The sequence below is a fragment of the Xyrauchen texanus genome, chromosome 2 (genome assembly GCF_025860055.1).
Source record: "Xyrauchen texanus isolate HMW12.3.18 chromosome 2, RBS_HiC_50CHRs, whole genome shotgun sequence".
Taxonomy (NCBI): Eukaryota; Metazoa; Chordata; class Actinopteri; order Cypriniformes; family Catostomidae; genus Xyrauchen; species Xyrauchen texanus.
Window position 1 is genome coordinate 43,582,180 of NC_068277.1, and position 23,380 is coordinate 43,605,559.

Genomic DNA, 23,380 nt, shown 5'->3' on the forward strand with positions numbered 1-23,380 from the left:
GCTGGTTCGGGGGGCCTGGGAGGTGGCCACAGGACAGAGGCCGGTTTAGATGGCCCGGGAGCTGGCCACTTGGCAAGGACAGAGACCGGGTCAGGGAGCCTGGGAGGAGGCCACTGGACTGGGACCGGGTCAGGAGGCCTGGGAGGCGGCCACAGGATGGGAACAGGGTCAGGAGGCCTGGGAGGAGGCCACAGGATGGGAACAGGGTCAGGAGGCCCGGGAGAAGGCCACAGGACAGGGACAGGTCTAGGAGGCCTGGGAGGCAGCCTCAGGACAGGGACAGGTCCCGGAGGCGGAGCTGAGAGGGGCTCTGGAGACGAAGCTGTGGGAGGTTCTGGAGGCCCAGGAGGCGGAGCCAAGGGAGGCGGACCCTCTGGAAAGCTCGGGAGGAGGAGCCCTAGAAGACTCGAGAGGCGGAGCCCTAGGAGGCTCGAGAGACTTGAGAGGCGGAGCACTGGAAGACTCGGGAGGAGGAGCCCTGGAAGGCTCGAGAGGCTTGAGAGGCGCTGGCTCTAGGACGGGAACGACCACTGGCGCTGGCTCTTGGGCGGTCACGGCCACTGGTGCTGGCTCTTGGGCGGTCACGGCCACTGGCGCTGGCTCTTGGGCGGTCACGGCCACTGGCGCTGGCTCTTGGGCGGTCACGGCCACTGGCGCTGGCTCTTGGGCGGTCACGGCCACTGGCGCTGGCTCAGGGACGGTCGAGGCTACTGGCGCTGGCTCAGGGACGGTCGAGGCTACTGGCGCTGGCTCAGGGACGGTCGAGGCTACTGGCGCTGGCTCAGGGACGGTCGAGGCTACTGGCGCTGGCTCATTGACGTCTGAGGCGACAGGCTCGCTCACAGTGACATGCGTAGGCGCTGGCTCGCTCACAGTGACATGCGTAGGCGCTGGCTCGCTCACAGTGACATGCGTAGGCGCTGGCTCGCTCACAGTGACATGCGTAGGCGCTGGCTCGCTCACAGTGACATGCGTAGGCGCTGGCTCGCTCACCGTGGAAGGCGTGGGCACAGGCTCGCTGACCGTGGAAGGCGTGGGCACAGGCTCGCTGACCGTGGAAGGCGTGGGCCGGAAGGCGGAAGCCCGTCTTCTCTCCCTCCTCCGGGCAGACGAAGAGGGCCGCACTGGCTCATGGAAGGCGACTGACGTGAGGGTGACCTCGTTGACAGGTGGAGTTGGTGTTACAGGGGGCGCCGGGGGTGGCTGAAGAGACACCACTGTGGACGGTGAGGCAGGGTCCTTCTCAGCAACGTCCACCGCGAGCGGTGAGTCGCACACCAGTAGGGTCGCCACCAGGAAGTCGTGGAGGGTCCAGTCACGCGTCGCCTGTGGCAGCTGCTCCTTCAGTGCAGGGTGCAGATTGCCCCTGAAGAAGACCACCAGAGTGTAGTCCGGGAAATCCGAAATACTCGCCAGCTTAAGGAAGTCGTGGATGTGGTCCTCTATAGGGCGGTCTTCTTGCCTCAAGCAGAGCAGGTGGTAATTTGCTTGTTGAACCACTGGATCCATGGTGGTCTATCGTTCTGTTACGAATGAGGTCGGAGTCAGACAAGGGATGAGGATCCAAATGCGGGTTTATTGATAAAAAGGAAACAAACAGGCATGAACAAACAAAACTACCACGATGGGCAAAATGAAAACAAAACACAGGAACTGGAAACACGGGAACACAGGCATGGGAGCGAGCATAAACTACGCACAACAACATTCAACGATAGACAAGGACTGAAACAAAAACCAGGATATAAATACAAAACATAGGACAAAGGGGCCAATGAACAAACAGAACTCAAACTAGGTAACAAGGTGATTAACAGAAGCAAATGACAAATTAACAAGGGCAGGTGAAAACAATGAACAGTGAACACGAGGGAAAACAAGACTATGGAGTTACAAGGGTGCCAAAAGTGAAAACTAAGAAATGCAAAAAGTGACAAAAATGGCAAACAAGAGGGAACAGTGAAACAAGACAGGGTAACCGTTACACTGGCAGCTCAACCGATTAATTACACAGACAGTCAACACTCTCCACAGGTTAACTTGATATACTTTTTTAATATGTCACTAAAACATTTTAACCATTAGTAGTTTTAGAAGTTAAGTTATCTGGGACAACAAATCCCATTAGCGCAGTTAAATGGGAGTGAGCATTTGCTTATTTTTTCTTTCAATTCACTTGTTGTTTTTAAGTGCAATTTAAAATTGACAGTTTATCGTAAATGTACTGTTTGGGAGCAAGAGTTTGGGCAAATTTGAAGTCATTATTTATAACACCATATGTATTTACCGCTATGGCTGTAACTGTTCACGTTGGGAAAATCAAATTTTCTCAACTCATTCACTTCATCAAAAATCCAAGACGAATATACAGTTGTCAAGGTTTGTGACAGGAAGAACCCAATTGCAGGCAGTCAGCACTTCAAATCTAATTTATTAAAGAAAATATAAACAAAAAGAGGGCAAAACTAAAAATAAAAGAAAAAAAAAAGAACTATCAATAAACTGAAATACAAAACCAACAAGGACCAAATACGAGAAAGTTTATTAAAAATAACTATCCAGTGTAAAATGTCTCCAAATGGACATAAAGCCTTCTTAGATTTAAATGCAGATGAATGGAGGGTTTAGTTTCGAAGCGTCAAGCGCCCCCTGAATTTAGAAAACATGAAATACATCACATGAGACATATGTGGAGTCAGTGCTGTTAAAGGAGTCCATAGAAATGATCCATTGTTTTTCATGGTAAGGAAAGTAGACAGGCATTTCAGATGAGCAGGTAAGAATTGTAATTTTTTGAACGGGTACATTTTATTCCAAAATTTTAAACCTAAATGTTTTTTCTGAATGTTTGATATGATACAGTGTATAAATATTTAAGAGTATGAATTTAATTAGGGTTGAAACGATTATACAGTTTTACTGTTACCACGATTAAAAATATCACGGTTAATTTAACCATAAGAATTTTTAATCCATGGTTAAAAACCATGAAATGCTTTATTACACGTAGCAAAAATCTTAGATATAATATATAATTTGTGTATTGGAGCTGTTGCTATGGTTATGGAAGGTTGCTGCATGGTGCTGTAATGGCCAGGTGTCACGAACTGAACATGAACTTTCAATTCACATGAATCTGAAGCTTAAACACACGAATTCCAAAATATAACAGAGGAATTCGATCTACCAGACTCATATCCATTAAAAAAACCTCTTAAATCGGCTGTTAAGCAGCATTTAAATGGCTAACTGAAGACAACGGATGTAAACAAGCAGACAGAAGTCATAAAATGATACACATCCTTGGAACAGGATGCTCCACTAATCTTCCAACCACAAACTAGTAAGTTTAATATTGTAAGCTGTGGTGATTTTAAAGTGATGAATTAAAGATGCCACTTTTTGTCATGTTTAAGCGTGTGTAGTTACTATCAGCAAGTAAAGTTTGAAAAGTTGCATCTTAAATCATCCTCATTATTTAAAGCATTGCTTCTGTTCATATTCAACAATAAATGCCAAATTTAGTCATGATCGGACTTTAAATTGCCTGCTCTAAGCAATGTTCCATTATTATTCATAGTCCAATGGTTTATTTTAGAGATGCACCGATCGACCGGTCAGGGACCAGAATTAGCTGATTTTCCGCATGCTCGGCCGGACCGGTGACCGGCCGGTCAGCCTCACGTCTTTCCGATTCCAAGACGGTCCGTTTTGTTGCCAGCGGCACAGGCAATAACGTCACAGCCGCACGTAAACATGTCATTGGCGTGGAAGATCTTCACTGTGCGTGAAGAATACATAAAGTTCGAAATGTGTAATAACTGTAAAGCCAAATTAAACCGTGGGGAACCACCACAATAACTTTCGGAACAACAAACCTAATTAGACATTTATAACACCATCACCCAGCAGAAAATGCCCATTTTAAAAAAGCTAAAAAGAGAAAAGCGGCTAAAGCTAGCCAGAGCTCAGAGCCAGTCACAAGTCAGCAGCCTCTCCTATCATTCCTTGGAATGAGCAGCGAAAAGACCAAAGCAATTACGAGGAAAATCAGAGGGGTTACCAGGATATCATGTTTGGGGGGGCATTTGGCTTGTTTGGGGGGGTCAACATAAACAATTGAAAAAATTGGCGCAAAATTAAGCTATACTACACACAATCTGTTTTAGTGCATATATTTTTCTAAGCCAGGAACCCAGAGATAGGCACAGGGCCCCTATTAGACTATAGGGCTTAAACTGGTTTTTTGTTGTGTCAGACCTCACTCATCTGCTAGCGATGGAAAAATATGCACAAAACAATCCACTTTTAAATTGTAATTTATCATCAGATGCAGAGGCGTTTCCAGCATTGAAGGACATCTGGGGCTTAGCCCAGACAATTTTATTTTCACACTAGCAACCACTTCCCTGTAGTCCAAATCTGGTGAGAGGGTATTCTTTGAGTTCTGCTCTGGCTGGGCCTGTTTCTACAGTTCCTAAATCTTCCACTCTAGTACTATCCTCAACATCCTCTCTCCTCCCTGAATCATCTGTGATGCAAAAGAACAGATACAGCACATAACTTATTGCAAATCAGCTTCAAACAACTAATTCATCAAGTGCTACATATGTCAAATTGTAGACCAATACCATTGAAGAAAATGTATTGGGAAGAGCAGATCAGTGGGATTGCCCTAAGATCTATCATGATTCTTGAATTGTCATGTACATTACCATAAAGTCATCACAAAAGAGTTATATTATAGTGAGTAAAGTGAGGTAAAAAAAAATATTGAATATAAATAATTTGTATTTTTTGACATATATAGTCAGAATGATGTACAAGATCCTAAATTAAAGCAATACATGAATGACTTTAGTCTAAGTTCATTGACACACCATGGCATCGAACTGTATATAATTCTCATCATCTCTATGAGAATAATTCATCTGTCAAAATCCTTTCATTAGGATCATTGAGATAAACAATGTTTCACTTTTAACTTTCTCTAAAGTAAAGTGACTTATTAATTGTTACCAGTTTCCATCCCTGATTCTGGCGCAGCTGCTGCTCCTCAGTCTGTTGCTCATCTTTGCTACACTCTACAAAAACATTTAATCAAATCAAAGTGTATAATTCCTACAAACTAATATCACAAAACAAGTCACACATACATTTTATGTTAATGCCTATTGGTTATCCTTAGCGAAAACAACACCTAATAAACAAGAAAAGCACACTCCTAACGGGGCTCGAACCACGGTCTCCAGCGTGAGAGGCAACTGCGTTAACTCAGAGCTACCAAACCGCTAGCTCAAAGATCAAAAGCACAATGAAATAAGGCAACTTGTGATTTCGGGGGTTTACATAGGCTTTTGTCCGGTTTCATATTTGTCAGTCAACTATTCAAAATACATTCGGGGCTACACTCAAAACAACAGATGGACAGATTATTTCTCAAATTCTCAGGGGAGGCAGAGCTTATCCTAGGGGAGGCACTGCCTCCCCCAGCCTCCCCCTAGACACGCCCCTGAGGAAAATTATGGAATTCATGGCCCTGGATGACCAGCTGTTCTCCATAGTTGAGGACAGAGGCTTCAGAAATCTGATACATTTCCTCGATACAGAGTAGGAGGTACTTTCCGATGTCGCGTTGCTCGAGTTGTTTAATCTCGTGTCATGTCACACACGCAGCCTGTTATCTGTCAACATTTGGGTACACAAATCCGGGTGAGGGGAAGTGGGGTGCTGGATGGCAGAGGCAGGCTAAATACATACAAATTGTACCATTGTGATTTAATGTGCTGAGTAACGTAATTTTTCCCACCGTGTCTGATATTAAAATCAGTGCGACACACATTGCAAAAGGCGTGGGCATTGTCGATATGGCTTGGGGATATGAAATTAAATTCTTCCATCCAGCTGTTGTTAAATGTACATGTATATTTAGTTTTTTTCACCGGAGCACCAGTGATGCTTGATTTAACATCCCGCGTCTACTGCCTGCGCAGATATCAACAGTGCAAATGGGTTGTAGGTTGCCAGATTGTGGTCATAAATGATTTGTAATGTGTATGATGTGTTGATTGTGTGAGTAGGATGCGTTTCATACAAGATCTGGCAACTGGACCACCTTGGAATAATATATTGATGTGATTATTCATATAACGTGGTTTGGGCCATACAAATTATGGGAGTTTTTGGGAGAAATAACAAAACGGGAGACTCCCTGGAAAAACGGGAGTGTTGACAGATATGGTTACAAGCCGTTCCCGAAGCAGTGCTCAGTTTTACAAATGATATTTGGACATCTAACGTAAGTTCAGCGTATTGGACACTTCAGTTTTTCAGATCTTTGGAATTGTTTTGTTAGACGAGTAATAAAGAGAAAAAGGTCCATTTATAAAAATAGTGGAAAATGACATCTGTTATATAAAGCAACTCATTTGCAGATAATTGTTATTTCTACCTCTTTCTAGTCACAGAGCACTTTATTTTGAGAGTTGTTTAAGTGAGAGAAGATCCTGTAACAGTGCAGTTTGGGGGAAATTGTAATGTTTAATAATTTATTTTATTATGAAAATAAAATGTTGCATTGAAGAAAGGTAGATTTTGTTTGTATATGTGGTCAGTAATAGTTCTTAGAAAGAAAATCGGAACAAATCGGTACCGGCAGGTCATACTTGCAAAAAATTGGAACTCGGAATCGGCCAAGAAAATTGCAATCGGTTCATCTCTAGTTTATTTGTAAGGTGTTGTGGACAGTATCTAGAGTCTGTTACTGATTTTTTTAAGTTGGAGTGTCTGACAGAACAACGTATTGTTTGATAAACTGATGCAGAAGAAAAATTTTTTAATGTCATGAACTACATGTTGCCCAGGATGGATTACCGACCGGGCCAATGGGGCCAGTGCAGAAGAAAAAAAAAAGCTTTAAGATGGAGCGATCCAGTTTGGCGATCCCGCCGCTCGAAAATCCATCAACAATGAAAAGGTCATCAGTGCTGTTGCATAATAAGCAAATGTGCAAATAATGGAATATCGCAACTAACCGCAATTGTTTTTCTCAGACAGTAATCTAACTGTCCAAAACTCACACTGCACAACACATACTGTAAAACAGCACAGATAAAAAGCCATGTGTTATCTTCATGAAGACAAAACTGTTGCATCTAATCATGTCTATTACCTCAGCTGTTGTGTGTGCTTCCATGCATCATCACATAAAATAAAATAAAAAATAATTGTTATTTCGATAAGTGCATAAAGCCCCAAACACTCAAATACACAATAGAAATATGCTAAGATATTTTCTGTAATTGGCACACAGGTTGTTTCCTTTGGCAGTGTGCACAAGCCCTTGTTTTATCTAATGACTTTCTTAATTTCACTAGTTTTTCCCCCCACTGTGCATGCAATGAGTGAATCAAGATCAGGGCTTGATCTGTGATGCTTTCCTTTTGCTGAACAAGCAGAACACTAAGAGTTATAATTTTCCCCCTTCACTGGCAGAAACCTCTTATATGAGTTTCTGTGTTCTGATTGACCACAGTGACTCCATAGCTTTTAGGTTGTTTTGCTCATATCGTGTATCATGCAGACATAAAGTACAATCAGACCATCTTCTGAAAGGTAATTCATCCAGACTCTATGCAGTATTCCTCTGTCAATGATGCATTCCAGACATTTTGATCCATATCGGCACATACCCAACAGGAAATATTTGGATTTCAAATACAAAGAAAAAGGAAATCTGCTCTTCTCAGACTCGAATTTTACATTATTTTTATTTATTTATTTTTGACAAAAAACAGGAAGTAAGTAATTTCAAACATGACTGCTGCCAATTTGCTTTACTACTTTTACTACTTTACTACTATTAGGGATACAGTACACACTTATTAGCATCAAAACATGCCCTACTTATACTGATGCACTTTACATAAAAAGAACATATCCAAAGTTGAATATCTAAATGAAATTTGTGGGAATCATACACTCACAGACAACTTTATTAGGTACACCTTTACACCTACTTATTCGTGCAATTATCTAATCAGTCAATCTTGTGGTAGCAGCAGTTCTGCAGACGGAAATACCTTGTTGATGTGAGAGGTCAACAGAGAATGGCCAGAGTGGTTGGAGCTGACAGAAAGGCTACGGTAACTCAGATAACCACTCTGTACAATTATAGTGAGAAAAATAGCATCACATAATGCACAGCATGTCAAAACTTGAAGTGGATGGACTACAACAGCGAGACACGTTGGGTTCCACTTCTGTCAGCCAAGAACAGAAAACTGAGGCTGAGGTTTTCTGCTGTTGTAGTCCATACATTTCAAGATTCAACATATTGTGCATTATGTGATGCTATTTTTCTCAATACAATTGTACAGAGTGGTTATCTGAGTTACCGTAGCCTTTCTGTCAGCCCGAACCAGTCTGGCCATTCTCCGCTCTCTCATTAACAAGACATTTTCATCCACAGAACTGTGCTCACTGGATGTTTTTGCACCAGTCTGAGTAAACTCTAGACACTGTTGTGCGTGAAAATCCAGGAGATCAGCAGTTACAGAAATACTCAAACCATCCTAACTGCCACACGATTGGTTGCCACACGATTGGCTGATTAGATAATGGCATGCATAAGTAGACGTACAGGTGAAATAAAGTGGTTGTGTGTGTGTCCAGGCAGGCAAAGAAAGAAAGAAAGAAAGAAAGAAAGAAAGAAAGAAAGAAAGAAAGAAAAGAAAGAAAGAAAGAAAAACACTAAATTACACCGATGATGAAGAGATCTGGTTAAGACTTTACAATAAGTTTCCATTTTTAGTTAACATGAACTAACAATAGACAATAGTTATTAGGCATTTATTAATCTTAGTTAATGTTAATTTTAAAAATAGTTTTACATTTTTGAGTGATTGTTAACATTAGTTCCCTATCGAGAGGTCTCTCCTATTGCGTAAGTAGCTTACGCTATGGGAAAACTCCGTTTCTCGAGAAATATTGAAGTCTTTATGTAAAACGCATTGCAGCTGAACAGCAGACAGTAATGAGCGAGGCAGCTCGGTCATTGGCTGTGCTGCGGCAACTGCTCGAACCAATGACGGGGCGACTCTGAAGGCGCGACCAATGGGCGCGCGCTCAGAGCCCGCCGAATTTAGCATAGCCAGGCTATATAATGGGCACCCCGTCATACGAGTTCCTTTAGATTTAATCTCCTTCAGCTAAGACCTCCTCTTCGCTGGATCCTCCGGATTGTTGGAGTCTTTCGCCCGCCGTTGACAAGCCTACAGCAGGACTGCTAAGAGGACGCCGGCGCCTTCAGCCGCCTTCGAAGCCTTCTGCTACGCCATCCGGCACGCATCACTATATCCTTTTTACTAAGCTACTTTGCAAGTGTTCGCCTTTGCGACACTTTTTGTATTTAGTAAAAGAGCAAATTCGAGGCGTTGTTCCAAATGCCTTCGACCTGTGCCTCGTGTAGAGGCCTTCTTCCTGACAGGGACCGTCACATTATCTGCACTCGCTGCCTGGGACCTGACCACGCAGAAGCTGCTTTCACTCGAGGCGGATGCCCCGAATGTGACTCCCTGGGCCTCAACGAGCAGCTCGCTCGCCGCCTCGCCGCGAACGAGCCTGCTACCACCATGCTGCCGTCCCTCTGTTCGAGCCGCGCAAGAAAAGCGCCGCTCACGGAGGCCGCCAGAGCACGCGGACTTCAGTGACGCCACGCCGGGCCAGTCCCCGCGTGCTTCACCACCACCCGAGAACTCCCCGCCGCCAGTCCAATTCACGCAGACGGACCAGCACCCCTCCAACACAGCGGTGGGTCTCATCTCGTTCGGCGTGCCAGGGGACGACGGTGAAAAGGATGACAGCCTTTCCAATTGACGCTGCATCCGACGACTGGCCGGGTTCGGCCTTCGACCCCGCGCCGTCGACATTAGTGGACACAAGCACGGGCACCAGCACGGTAAGAGAGTTCGCTGAACGCTTCACTGCAGCGAGCAAAACGTGTAAAACATTACCCAGTCCCCTAACAGGCGGCTGGAAATGTCTGTACAGCAGTCAATGGGCCAGTCACAGAACACGCTCACCTGCAATCAAACGCCGTTTTAACGGCAACACACAGAAATCACAAGTCATTTTCTGCCTGTGTCACTAAGGGGTCACGTGTCCACACTAAAGTGCGCACTCCCACATATCAATACTGTTCAAACAGTGCTGAATACTTTCCCAGCTCGAGCTGGACGCCCCATAAATGTAGATCGTGTGCCTATTGTCATGTATGCACCACTACACACAAGCACTGTTCCCACAGTTATAAACACTTCCCCAGTAAAAGCGGGAAATACTATAAATGTAGCGCGCGTGCCTGCTGTCCTGCACGCACCCCTACACACAACAAAGCTGCTCAGCGTGCGCCCGCGCCTCTGAGAGCTGTAAGATCAGTGTTAGCACATTTTCTGCCTGTGTCACTAAGGGGTCACGTGTCCACACTAAAGTGCGCACTCCCACAGTTACAAACACTGTATGCATGACCAAAAACACCCCGCTGCGAGCGGGAGGCTTTATGTAAGTGGCGCGCGTGCCTACTACAGTATATGCACCCCCACCCATAAGCGCTGCCCATACAGTTTCAAACAATTCTCTGGCTCATGTCGCGAGCATCACAGATGTGACGCGCGAGCCAAGAAACTCCCCGCTAAGAGCGGGAAGCTTTATGAAAGTGGCGCGCGTGCCTATTACAATGTATGCACCCCCACCTGTAAACACTGTCTATACAGTTTCAAACATTTCTCCGGCTGCGAGCATTACGGAGATAGCGCGCATGCCTGTAATCTCACATGCACCCCTGCACTCGGCACTCAACACTGCTGCTCAGCGCGCGCCCGCGCCTCTGAGAGCTGTAAGCTCAGTGTTAGCAAATTTTCTGCCTGTGTTACTAAGGGGTCACGTGTCCACACTAAAGTGCGCATTCTCACAGTTACAAACACTGTATGCATGGCCAAAAACACCCCGCCGCGAGCGGGAGGCTTTATGAAAGTGGCGCGCGTGCCTACTACAGTAGATGCACCCCCACCCATAAGCGCTGCACATACAGTTTTAAACAGTTCTCTGTCTCATGCCGCAAGCATCACAGATGCGACGCACGAGCTAAGAAACTCCCGCTAAGAGCGGGAAGCTTTATGAAAGTGGCGCGCGTGCCTATTACAATGTATGCACCCCCACCTGTAAACACTGTCTATACAGTTTCAAACATTTCTCCAGCTCACGATCGCGAGCATTACGGAGATAGCGTGCGTGCCTGTAAGCTCACACGCACCCCTGCACTCGGCACTCAACACGGCTGCTCAGCGCGCACCTGCGCCTCTGGGAGCTGTAAACTCAGTGTTAGCACAAGGCAATTTGCGGTGGGGCCCATACGTCACTGCGACACGCCCCAGCCAACATTCAGCCCATATCTGTGCGAGCAAAAGCCTGGGAAAAAATCCCCGACATGCCGAAATGGGTTTTGAACATAATAAAACACGGTTACTCACTTCAATTCGCTCAGAGACCACCCCGCTTTTCAGCGTGGTCGAGACGAAAGTGAGGAAAGATGTGTCACATGTTCTACGCACCGAGGTGCTCAAACTGATAGAGAAGGGCTTATAGAAACTGTTCCTCCCTCTATGAGCTAGGCGGGTTTTTACAGCCGCTATTTTCTCGTCCCGAAAAAGGACGGTGGCCTCCGTACCATCCTAGATCTCAGACATCTGAACAAAGCTTTAATGATTCACTCGTTCAGAATGTTAATGACCAAACATATTATTGCGCAAGTTCGCCCCGGGGATTGGTTTCTATCAGTGGATTTGAAAGACGCTTACTTTCACATTCCGATAGCGCCTCATCACAGGCCTTTTCTGAGATTCGCTTTCGTGGGACAGTCATACCAGTACACAGTACTACCATTCGGCCTATCATTGGCCCCCGTACATTCACTGAAATGTATGGACGCGGCACTTTCCCCTGAGACAGCGGGAGTGCGAATACTGAATTACCTCGACGATTGGCTAATCATAGCACAATCAGAGGGTCAGTTAACGACGCACAGATCTTGGATTATCAGCCATCTAGAATGCCTGGGTCTGAGAATCAATTTTGCAAAGAGCGTGCTATCCCCCAGCCAGAATATCTCTTCTGGGAATAGTGCTAGACTCAGTGCAGATGACAGCGCTCTCATCAGAGCGCTCTCTATTCGACGCCTTGCAACATCATTCAGAAAGAGCGCCGCCCGTCAAACGATTTCAAAGAATGCTCGGTCTCATGGCCTCGCATCAGCTGTACTCCAGCTAGGATTGTTGCACATGCGTCCTCTCCAGCGCTGGCTCAAGAGCCGTGTCCCCACTCACGCGTGGCGCTCGGGCCACTTTTTGATCAGAGCGAATCACGGCTGTATAAAAGCCCTGACGCCCTGGAAAGCCATCAACTGGTATCAAACCGGCGTGAGTCTGGGTGTGAACACGCGGAGAAAAATGATCACGACAGATGCCTCCAAAATAGGATGGGGGCCCTTTACGAGGGCAGGCCTGTCTCCGGCTTTTGGTCAAACCCGAAAAGCGTCTACATATAAACTGTCTGGAAATGAAGGCGGTCGCCTTGGCTCTCAGAGCCCTGCTTCCGTACCTGAAAAACGAACACGTCCTGGTCCGAACGGACAACATGACGGTAGTTTCGTATATAAATCGCCAGGGTGGACTTAGGTTGAGCTCCCTGCACTCTATGGAGGGCCCTCCATGCATGGCCCCTCAACGGGTTCCCGAGAACCTCCCCAGTGGAGTTTTGAGAACCATCACTGAGGCGCGAGCACCCTCTACGAGGCACTTATATGCCCAAAAGTGGAAATGTTCAGTGACTGGTGTGATACCAAGAGCTTGAACCCCAAATCGTGTGAGATACCAAGTGTACTCGCCTTTTTGCAAGAGCTGCTGGAGGCGGGCCGCACACCCTCCACGCTCAAAGTCTATGTGGCTGCCATAGCGGCGTCGCACAATCCTGATAAAGGACATTCATTAGGGAAAACGATCTAATCATTCGTTTCCTAAGAGGCCTAGGAGGATGAACCCTCCTCGCCCCCCCTCGGTGCCGATCTGGGACCTGGCCACGGTCCTGGACGCACTCAAGAGTGCCCCGTTAGAACCTCTCCGAACCGTGCACCTTAAACTGCAAAACTGCGCTCTTGCTGGCGCTCGCTTCAGTCAAGAGAGTGGGCGACCTGCACGCGCTGTCATCAAGCGCTGCTTGCCTGGAATTTGGACCTAACGACTGCAGAGTTGTCCTTAGGCCAAAGCACGGGTATATTCCTAAAGTGCTCTCCACACCCTTCAGAGCACAGGTGATATCTCTGGCAGCGCTATCGTCCCCAGCAGACGTCCCCCTGTCAGGGCGCTCAGAGTATATTTGGAACGTTCTGCCCTGTTCAGACAGACGGAACAATTATTCGTATGCTTTGGCGGCCGCACTAAAGGTCTCGCAGTCTCAAAGCAAAGAATATCGCGCTGGATAGTGGATGCTATAGCGCTAGCTTATGAAGCCAAGGGCCTTCAATGCCCCTTAGGCGTCAGAGCTCACTCTACGAGGAACATGGCCTCCTCGTGGGCTTGGTCGAGTGGGATACCCATTTAAGATATTTGTGCGGCGGCGGGCTGGGCCTCGCCTCGACATTTATCAGGTTTTATAACCTACAGGTCCCCTCATTGCATTCCAACATTCTATCAGCCTGACTGTAGAATGGACTGGAGTATGTATATGCTGAGCATTATCTCCTCCCTTATAAGGTCCGTCTCTGACCGACTTAGAGGATTTTTTATGCATATCAGTACATAGAAAAATGCATTCCAACATTCTATCAGCCTGACTGTAGAATGGACTGGAGTATGTATATGCTGAGCATTATCTCCTCCCTTATAAGGTCCGTCTCTGACCGACTCAGAGGATTTTTTATGCATGCCAGTACATAGAAAAATGCATTCCAACATTCTATCAGCCTGACTGTAGAATGGACTGGAGTATGTATATGCTGAGCATTATCTCCTCCCTTACAAGGTCCGTCTCTGACTGACTTAAAGGATTTTTTATGCATATCAGCACATAGAAAACTCAGTACATAAGATATGTGCTTGTGTTTGTACTATGAGCGCCCCACCATGGACCACCTTGGAAGGGCGCTCTATACTATGCTAATTTCGGCGGGCTCTGAGCGCGCGAACACGAGGTGCGCGACCGCCCCGTCATTGGTTCGAGCAGTTGCCGCAGCACAGCCAATGACCGAGCTGCCTCGCTCATTACTGTCTGCTGTGCAGCTGCAATGCGTTTTACATAAAGACTTCAATATTTCTCGAGAAACTGAGTTTTCCCATAGCGTAAGCTACTTACGTAATACTTGTTCCCTCCTCTCAGGGAACCGAGGTTATGTTAGTAACCGAGTCGTTATTACTCTATGAACTAACACTGAACTATATTATATATATATATATAGTATACTGATTACTGATAGGATACTATATATATATATATATATATATATATATATATATATATAGTATCATAAACCTAGTCATATATTACTCTATGAACTAACACTGATACTGATATATATATATATATATATATATATATATATATATATATATATATATATATATATATATATATACTAAAATTAACAAAATTAATAAATTATGCAAATAAAATATTGTTTATTGTTTTTCCACGATACCTAATGCATTATTATCGTCTTCAAATTTGCTTTACCACAGTATTGATACTGTAAAGACTTCTTAGGGTCAAAACATGAGTTTGCATTTTAAAATAACCGATGACCCCGATGATGAAGGCTTCTGCTGTCCTGCTCCGTCTCTCTACCCTTGCTAACTTCAATGACTGCTGCCAATTTATTTACTTTTTTACTACAGTAACAACAAACCTTCCTTGGGCCAAGACTTGAGTTTGTCAGAAATGGAAACACGTTATGACAATTTGAACTTACCACTTCGACTACTTTTAAAATGCCGAAATGAGATTTGGCATAGTCCAGGTCACACCTGATGCCTCTGAACACGTTTCTGGAGTGCACGGGCACGGTGGTCGGCTGATACGGACTGTTGGCCCCTGAAATCATCGAAGTGTTCGAGGCCTCGCCATCAAAGCCCTCTGTCTCCTCGTTATTCCTCATGCTGAACTCCAAACTCTTCTATCGTCACGTCCCGCACAAATATGAGTCAATTTTGGGGTGTAAAATAAGCAGAGATCCAACGGTTTTCTAACCAGGTAGAAAACGACACTCGTAGTAACGTTTCAACAATGAACAACCCTCGGTACAAAACGATCACCGTAAACACCGCAATGAACTCCAGCGGTGTGTGTGAACTCCAGCCACAGATCACGAGTCCAAAGACTACATCCACCTTTCCATGATCTCAAATCCCATTCCTCCCTTTGAGCTGTATTCGGATAGCAACAGATCTGAACGAGCCCGAATGATCATGCATTTTCTCTCGGCATTGTCCATATTTCACCGTTTCAGGACGGGGATGCAGAACGTAATGTTGTCGAGTTGCGAGTCTCCGCCCTCCAAACTACATTCCTCTGAGGAAAGAAGGGTTTTACAGAAACAAAGGCACAAAAACAACGATAAGCCTCACAAAAGGGAAGCCTGGTGTTCTCATCCTCTCTTGTGGATGTGAAGAAGATATGTTTCATCAAATGCGAGACGACACATTGCAGTTTAGTGCGTGGCAGCGTTTCAAAATCTATCGAGCTTCCTACCTAGACAGCAGCGTGTGGCGTCAGGGGAGTAGTGACTATACAGGTGTAAGCAGCTTTGCTGAAGTTCATTGGTTCTTCATTTACCATCCAAAAGTCCTTGACTACAGAAAGACAGACTGTAGGGAAACATTCTCATTGAAACTCCAGATAAATTAAGACATCTTACCTTAGAGATTCGTTTTAATTGGTGTAACACATAGTGCCTACCCTTAAAAGTGGTTCAAACAAAATCAGATTTGTGTCATGTATTTATTTATTTTTTTTCAAGCCGAACCAAATTAGGCAAATTAGCCATTAGTCTATATACAGGCTATCTGGGGCATGGAATTGTATGGTCTGTACTGCCCCTGTCAAATAAACAAGACCATAATATGGTAGAATATGTATATATATGTAATAGTTATAATGTATATGATAACCGATATGTAATATTATAACTACTATAAATATAGGATCATTCATACATTTTCATATCTACTTTCAAGAGTGGGTAATGTTACTAGGAGAACAGCACTACTCCCTACTGGCTTGGTTCCTAGAACCATACCACCATTTAAAGGGAAAGTTCACCCAGAAATTAAAATGATCTCATCATTTACTCACTTTCTTGCCATCCCAGATGTGTATGACTTTCTTTCTTCTGCAGAACACAAACAGAGATTTTTTAGAAGAATAGTTCAGCTCTGTTGGTCCATACAAGGCAATTGAATGGTGACCAGAACTTTGAAGCTCCAAAAATCCCATAAAGGCAGCATAAAAGTAATCCATACAACTCTGAAGAAGAATAAATAAAAAATAATAATAGTAAAGTCTTTTTGAGTAAGAAACAGATGAATATTTAAGTCTTTACTATTTTTTTTTATACAATAAATCTACACTTTCCCTTTCTCAAAGTGAAAGTGGAGATTTATTGGGAAAAAAATATATTGATTTGTTTCTCACCCACACATATTATATCACTTCTAAATTCATAGATGTTGATTGCTTTTATGCTTTCTTTATGTGATTATTGGACCTTTACATTTCTGGTCATCATTCACTTGCATTTTATGTACCTACAGAGTTGAAATATTCTTCTAAAAATCTTTGTGTTCTGTGATGGCATGAGGGTGAGTAAAGGAGAGAATTTAAATTTTTGGATGAACTATCCCTTTAATCACTGTAATTTCTTAAATCATGTTTCAAATGATCTGTCCCAATAAATGTGATGACCAATAAAATCTTTCTCCAATAATTAAATGCAGTGATATTTTCTGTGCATCTTTGAAAATGAACCGAAACATCAGGTTAAAAACTACAAGAGGTAACTGTAGTCTGGATTTGTATTTTTATTGAAGCAAATATTGAAAAAGACATTTCCTTATCTTTGTTTGCATTAAACGCAAGATTCCACATGGCTGCATACTGCTCCAGGTTAAAGCCGTACAATCAAGACTTTTTTTTTTGTATAGCATAATAACAGTCTTTTGTGTGAATAGACATTTCTTCAATTCCTGAATCAAAAATTGTGGAAGCTTTTTCTCAACAATTCCTTCCAGCGGTAAGTGCATTTTATAAGGATTATACAGCACAGAACGGTCAATTTCCATCTTAGTCTGAATGAAATACAAACAAAATGTGTTTATTATATAACTGCAATCCTCAATTGAGGGGAAAAAGTGTTTGAAACTGAAGCCAAGAAAATTTGTTTCTTTTGGTGGACACGTTTTTATCTGTTGTGTAGTCTCCTTTGGGGAAGCTTTTTTTCAAGTACTTCAGGCATCTCAGGAGCAGCGTGTTCGTTTTTCAATTTCTTAGTCCGTTAATGTTTTGTATACATTTGCATCAAGCTACTATTAAAATCAGTAACAGTCACATTTGTGGAAAACAGAACCAAAATGTTGAAATATGCAACGATGTCTTGAGTGAACAAAACTTATTTTTTTTCCACTTTCAGTAAAACAGTTGAAAAGCCATGAGAGGTTTTCAGTCTCTTGGGAGAAAACAAAGGGCTATGCTCACAGGAATGTGTCAATAACTTTCAGTCACACAACAAGTTCAGAGAATGCAATTACATACTTGTGCATTTAAAGTTATACTAAGCCATTTTGAAAGCAGGCAAGAATGTTAGGCTATATGTGATCAAAGGCTTCAGGAGATTCTTGCAAAATCTGAATAGAAGGAAAAACATAACCACTAAAACAAGATGTATGCAGCAGACTTAATGTTGCACTTGAAGATCAGCAAATGCTGTATCGTTGCCCATCATAAATGGAATCTGTTACGTGATACAATGTAAAAAGGAGTACAATTTTATATCGTTCAAGTTCCTTATCTCTGATTTGGTATGAGTTTTTGCTTTTCATATTTCAAACACCATTTCATGCAAAACAAAAGTAAACTCTACACATTTGGTGGTCTATTCCCTTGAAGAGCTTAAAAAAGGACAAAGACTTCAAACTCTAGTAGAATATTCTGACATAGAACACAGACCACCACAGTAAGCAGAAGATCCGTTTTGGAATGACGGCTTCTCCAGGCTCAGCTAAGAGCGGCCACCTGGGAGGAATTTAGGGCAGCATGACAGACATAACATGTGGTTTTACATCTTTGGTTCAAGATTCCAATACTCTGCTTTTTCCTTTTCCATCTGAAAATGTAATGATCAATTAAAAGCCACTTGAGCTTGAGTTTACCGTTTCTCCATACAAGGTTAAAAACATTCAGAAATCAAAACCATGACATCATGCCTCTGGATGAATTGTCAGGTTCAGAATCTCACAAACCAATACATTACATGTTCTGCCACAAAAACGAAAATAAATGCAAACAATTTGCTTGAAACAAGAAATGATATATGATACAGTATCATTAGTGAAAGAAAATGTTGAGAAATGTCAAGCTATTTTTAAGCTCACGGTGATGAAAAACGAAGCTATTGTATGGACTCCTACCCTGAGCGAAGAGACAGAGTGACGACAGTGAACGCTACACTGAAGGCAAAGTCATCACTGCCAGTGGGCACTGAGGCAGGGCACATAAAACGAACATATGGCAGAAGTTATCTACAGGGGCATCTACACTGCGAAGAAACCAGGAATGATTACATGAATAGCTATATAGTCTTAGTTATAAAAACTGCGAACAAACAAAACCGAGAGAGGAATTGTCTCAAATTATTCAGAAGGACATACAGTCTGTCAATTGGCCAAATGAGAATGATGCTAGTGGTTTAGGCCACAATTTTAATCTGGGAGGTGGGACGTGACGTCCCACAAAGAAGATAAACACGTTTCATGTGAAACATTTTTACATTCACAAAAAAAAGGCAAGCTTCCTAAGGCAGATAAAAATGTAGGCCACTGATTAAAGCGAAATAAGTCGTTTTAGCAAAAAGCAATGACAACATATATAAAAACAAAAAACAAATAAATTATATGAATCTCAAGAAGAAAAAAAGAAGAAGAAATAACTATTGACCGTTGATGCTACAGTGCAATTCCTTTTTTGGAGACAAGCACCTCCGCTATGACACAAACAGTATATTGTGCTAGGCACTTGGGAGTTACACTAGGGAAGATGGCCAAAAGAAATTGCTCATCAATGCTCGTTTCATCTGAAATAGTTTTTCATAAATTGTTAAAATAATTCAAAATTTTATACAAAATCAAATCAAAGCTCATATAGCGCATATTTAGCGCATCTTTACATAATTCAAAGAGGCGGTGTGGCAAGATCTGCCATTCTTGTAAGCTGAAGGCCAATAGGTATTTTGTCATTAGTGTCATGACATCAGTGATGTTAACCCTGTTAAATGAACATGCTCAACTGATAAAAACACAGAAATAAAAGCTTGATTTGCTTTCTTTTTTTTATAAATACATCAGCATAAAATGTAACTATGTTTTTACACACGATATACTTTTTGCAAGAATTTTATGTTTTAAATGAATATATTTAGGCTTTTAGCAGTTGTTGTAGCTGACTGCAACATTTGAAGCCACTGCTGTCAATCAATGTAGCAGTGTTTCTGCTCTTGTCAGGAGGGGGGGGAGGGTGGGGGTAATGGTGAACGTGGTTTAAAAAGTTTCCCCAAGCTTAGCAAGGCCCCGCACTTCAGAGGTTCGACTGCCTCCTGAGGAGAGAGAGCTCCCATTAGCTGACCTGTCATGCCTCACCAAAAATTAATCACCACAAAAAAAACAAGCAAACAATAAAACAAGAGGTTTGGAAATGAAAACCAAAGAAAAAAAAAAGCAGCCGAATCTCTTCAAATATCTGCCTCTCTTTCCCCAAAATAACAGAGCCTATACATCTGATAGAATTCCAACACTTTCGGTAAACCTCAGTCTGTTTGCTGATTGACACACAAGGTGGGGGGAATTTTGGTCATAAATAGCTTTTTTTTTCTCCTTTATGTTGGTACATGTGTTGATTTCCAGAGTGGACAATGCAGTTTGCCGCGCTCATGCCTCGTTCTCTGTCACTGGGGTATCGTTGTCCGTTACCATAGAGTCTGGTTTACGAGTCATTCGGTCAAGTTCCGCTTGGACATCAGTCAAACCCGGCTTCTGCCCTTGGAAGAAAAAAAAAAGACAGAGAAAAAAAAGAGTAATCTCCTGTAGTTTCTGTGCTGAAATGTATAATAATAACACAGGTCGGTTATGTGGAAACCAGCTTGATGGATGTGGGTGAGTGCCAGATGTTGGTATGCTCACAAAAGCAGCATGCTGTGTGAATGCACACATGCAAAACATTGTAAAAAAAAAAAAAAAAAAAAAAAACACTGCATGCAGTCCTTAATTTAGGGTACTATGTAATTTAGATAACCATAATAGAAGGAGCAATGTGTTAAAGTATTATATTAATGTCATAAATGACAATGCATTGTGAAAAATGAGATGAAAAATTGCAATTGGTATAACATGGACTTCGCATGATCTTAGGTTGGAAAAACCAGTGAGAGAGAACAGTGGTGTCACTCGCACAGGCTTTTCAGCCGGTCCTCATTGCTATTCTCTCTGGCTCTACGGGTAAAACTAAAAAAATAAAAGCATTGTCCAGCGATTACAATAGATGAGGGCTCATGAGAAAATGTCTGGCTAACCCAAAATCAAACTAGAAATTTAAAATAATGTTTGCATTAAGAATATAAAGCCCATTTTGAGGACAATTAAACTTTTATTCAATTAAACAATTTTCATGACCACATTTAGCAACTTCATACACATATTTATTTAGTTTGATATTGGGGTGAAATATTATCTGGAGTTTTTGTGAGATATAGCTATTCATGGGGTTGAGGCAGGCAAAGGACAAATTTACCTGTTTTCTTCGGAGAGCCTTGGACCCCTGTTCCCGCGCCTGGTGTCCCTGGACTGTTTGGCACCCCTGTCTTTTTACTCAGGAGACTGTTGAAGAAGTTGGCCAGCACTCCCTCATTTGCTGCTGCTCCTATCAACACACACAAATAGGATATAATGACCTTGGGTGGCTGAGCAGTGAATTCAGACAACGAAGAGATCCAACCCACTTGCATTACGCTGTGGAGTATTCAGTAAAAACTAGGGATGTCATGATATATCAAATATTGATCGGCACGTTATATATTTTTGAGGCATTGATATATATAAATTAGCTGACATTTAAATTAGTAGCCTCCTGTATGACGTAAGGCGTAATAGCGTTGGGATATAACATTTACAGAAGCCGGGACGCATGGCACAGGTATCACAAAAAGGAGGACAAGCTAATGTGGCGCTGCAGATGGCAGTCCAAAGTTATTAAGGTTTTTGTACTTAAAGAATGAACAAAGTGATGTTGATGAGTTTGCAGGTTAGTGTATGAAACTGGAAACTGGTAAATGTGCAAACGATTAGAAATGGCGATGTTTTTTATGCAATTTCTCTGTATGTAACCTTGAATACGTCTTTCATTCAAGCTGTCAAACCACAAAACAACATACTTGTAACTGAAAATACATTGTGAAGGCCAGGGGTGCCCACACTTTTTTGTGTGATGATCTACTTTTAAATGACCAACTCAATAAGATCTACCAACTAAAAAAAAAAAAAAAAAAAACACAGTTTCATTTAAAATAAGAAAATGCTTTTTGGGACTACTGCATGTATCCCTACATGGAATTCATCTTCTAATTAATAAAAAAACATATAATAATGTTCAATGTTGATATCATTTAGTTGATATCAAACTAAACGCAAAACACCTACAGCACAATAGATTACAATAGCCAGGGCATTTACCTTATTCTGATGACTTGCACTGAATGGAATCAGACAGTTTTGCCTAATCCGGGCGGTAACATCGCAATTTCGTGCTCTGTTCTCAGAAGTCATTGGAAGGCGCGTATGCGCAAACCTAGTCGTCATGGCAACTGAATAAACAAAACCTCGCCTGGTCAATATTTACTCATCAAGTCCAAGTCAGACAGAAACTAAAAGGAGGAAAGACATTATATTTATTTTTATTAAAATTTAACAAAAGTACATTTAAATTTTGTGCGATCTACCAGCATTTTTTGCGATCGACTGGTAGATCGCGATCGACGTATTTGGCACCCCTGCTGTAGGCTATATGAAAGATACATTTAAACAATATATCATTCAGTGACAGCTAGAATAAATAATAATAGCCCTTTGATTATGATTTGGGTAGAATTTTTGGAAAACTATGCGAGTTGCACTTTGTGGCACTGCAATTTTGATGCTGAGCGTTGGCGGTGTGGGCATAATTTCATAGAAAATTGTTACAAATTTTAGAATGCGCCATGTCATCCACCAGAGGCGTCCGGTGTGCGACCCCCTTTAGTTAATCCTGCCACTCACACTTTACCAAAGTTGTGTTAAGAAATATGTTTGAAAAGACAAAAAACTGTTTTGCAATGAGCACCCCTATTCATATCTATAAAAACTCCTATATATATATCTTCTGATTGTCGATACATGAAAAAGGCATCAATCCCAAGCCTAGTAAAAATGCATGAACTGTAAACATCCCCAGAAAATGTATACCCTACAGAAAGGGAAGGCTCAATAATTAAATTAAAATTGCCTTAAAGTCATCAAATCCACTCCTGCTTGTGAGAGGTATGCTGTTCAGCTGACTTAATGATGGTACAAAAACAAATGTCAGTTTGCCCACACCCACTGAAACATGCTGGAATCCATTGTTTAGGGAATTATTTAAAAAGTCCCCTCAGGAGGGCAGTGTTTTAAAGAGGTTAGAAAAACAGACTACAAGAAAAAGCCATAAAGAAGAACCACGCAAAAGAGAGGGAGAGAGGGAGGGAGAGGGAGGGAGGGGGAGAGAGAAAGAGAGAGCGAGCGAGAAACAAAACATGCTTCTGCTTAAATGCACCCAGCTCGGGATTCTTTCAACCCCAATGACTAGAGAAGAATGAGATCATAAAGCTTTACTTAGGTTCTGAGTTAAGTGGTGCGTGTAATCTTGTGAGGTAAGATGTCTTACCTTTCAAGTTGGGGTCTGGTTTCTTCACCGCAGTCATGGGTGAGACACTGGCCACATTAGTGGGGCCTGTTCGACCTGTTGGCCGTGGTGAACCAGACGTAGTTCGGGCTGGAGACTC

The 23,380-nt window shown here is 42.7% G+C and overlaps 2 protein-coding genes across 3 annotated transcripts in view; both read right to left on the reverse strand.

Annotated features, from left to right (window-relative positions):
• cmtm4 (CKLF-like MARVEL transmembrane domain containing 4) overlaps positions 1 to 15,818 on the reverse strand; it is a 53,884-nt gene extending 38,066 nt beyond the window's left edge. Inside the window, exon 1 of the mRNA XM_052150488.1 lies at positions 15,017 to 15,818. Coding sequence (XP_052006448.1) covers positions 15,017 to 15,202 — 186 coding nt within the window. The 5' untranslated portion in view covers positions 15,203 to 15,818. The remainder of the gene's footprint in view (positions 1 to 15,016) is intronic.
• Positions 15,819 to 17,108: 1,290 nt separating this feature from the next.
• dync1li2 (dynein, cytoplasmic 1, light intermediate chain 2) overlaps positions 17,109 to 23,380 on the reverse strand; it is a 34,271-nt gene continuing 27,999 nt past the window's right edge. Inside the window, exons 11-13 of one of the 2 annotated variants that reach the window (XM_052153025.1) lie at positions 23,263 to 23,380; positions 21,100 to 21,228; positions 17,109 to 20,345 (exon numbers count right to left, since the gene is read on the reverse strand). In XM_052153025.1, coding sequence (XP_052008985.1) covers positions 20,329 to 20,345; positions 21,100 to 21,228; positions 23,263 to 23,380 — 264 coding nt within the window. In that variant the 3' untranslated portion in view covers positions 17,109 to 20,328. Of the gene's footprint in view, positions 20,351 to 21,099; positions 21,229 to 23,262 lie in introns of both variants that reach the window. The other variant, XM_052153024.1, reaches the window with a different exon arrangement.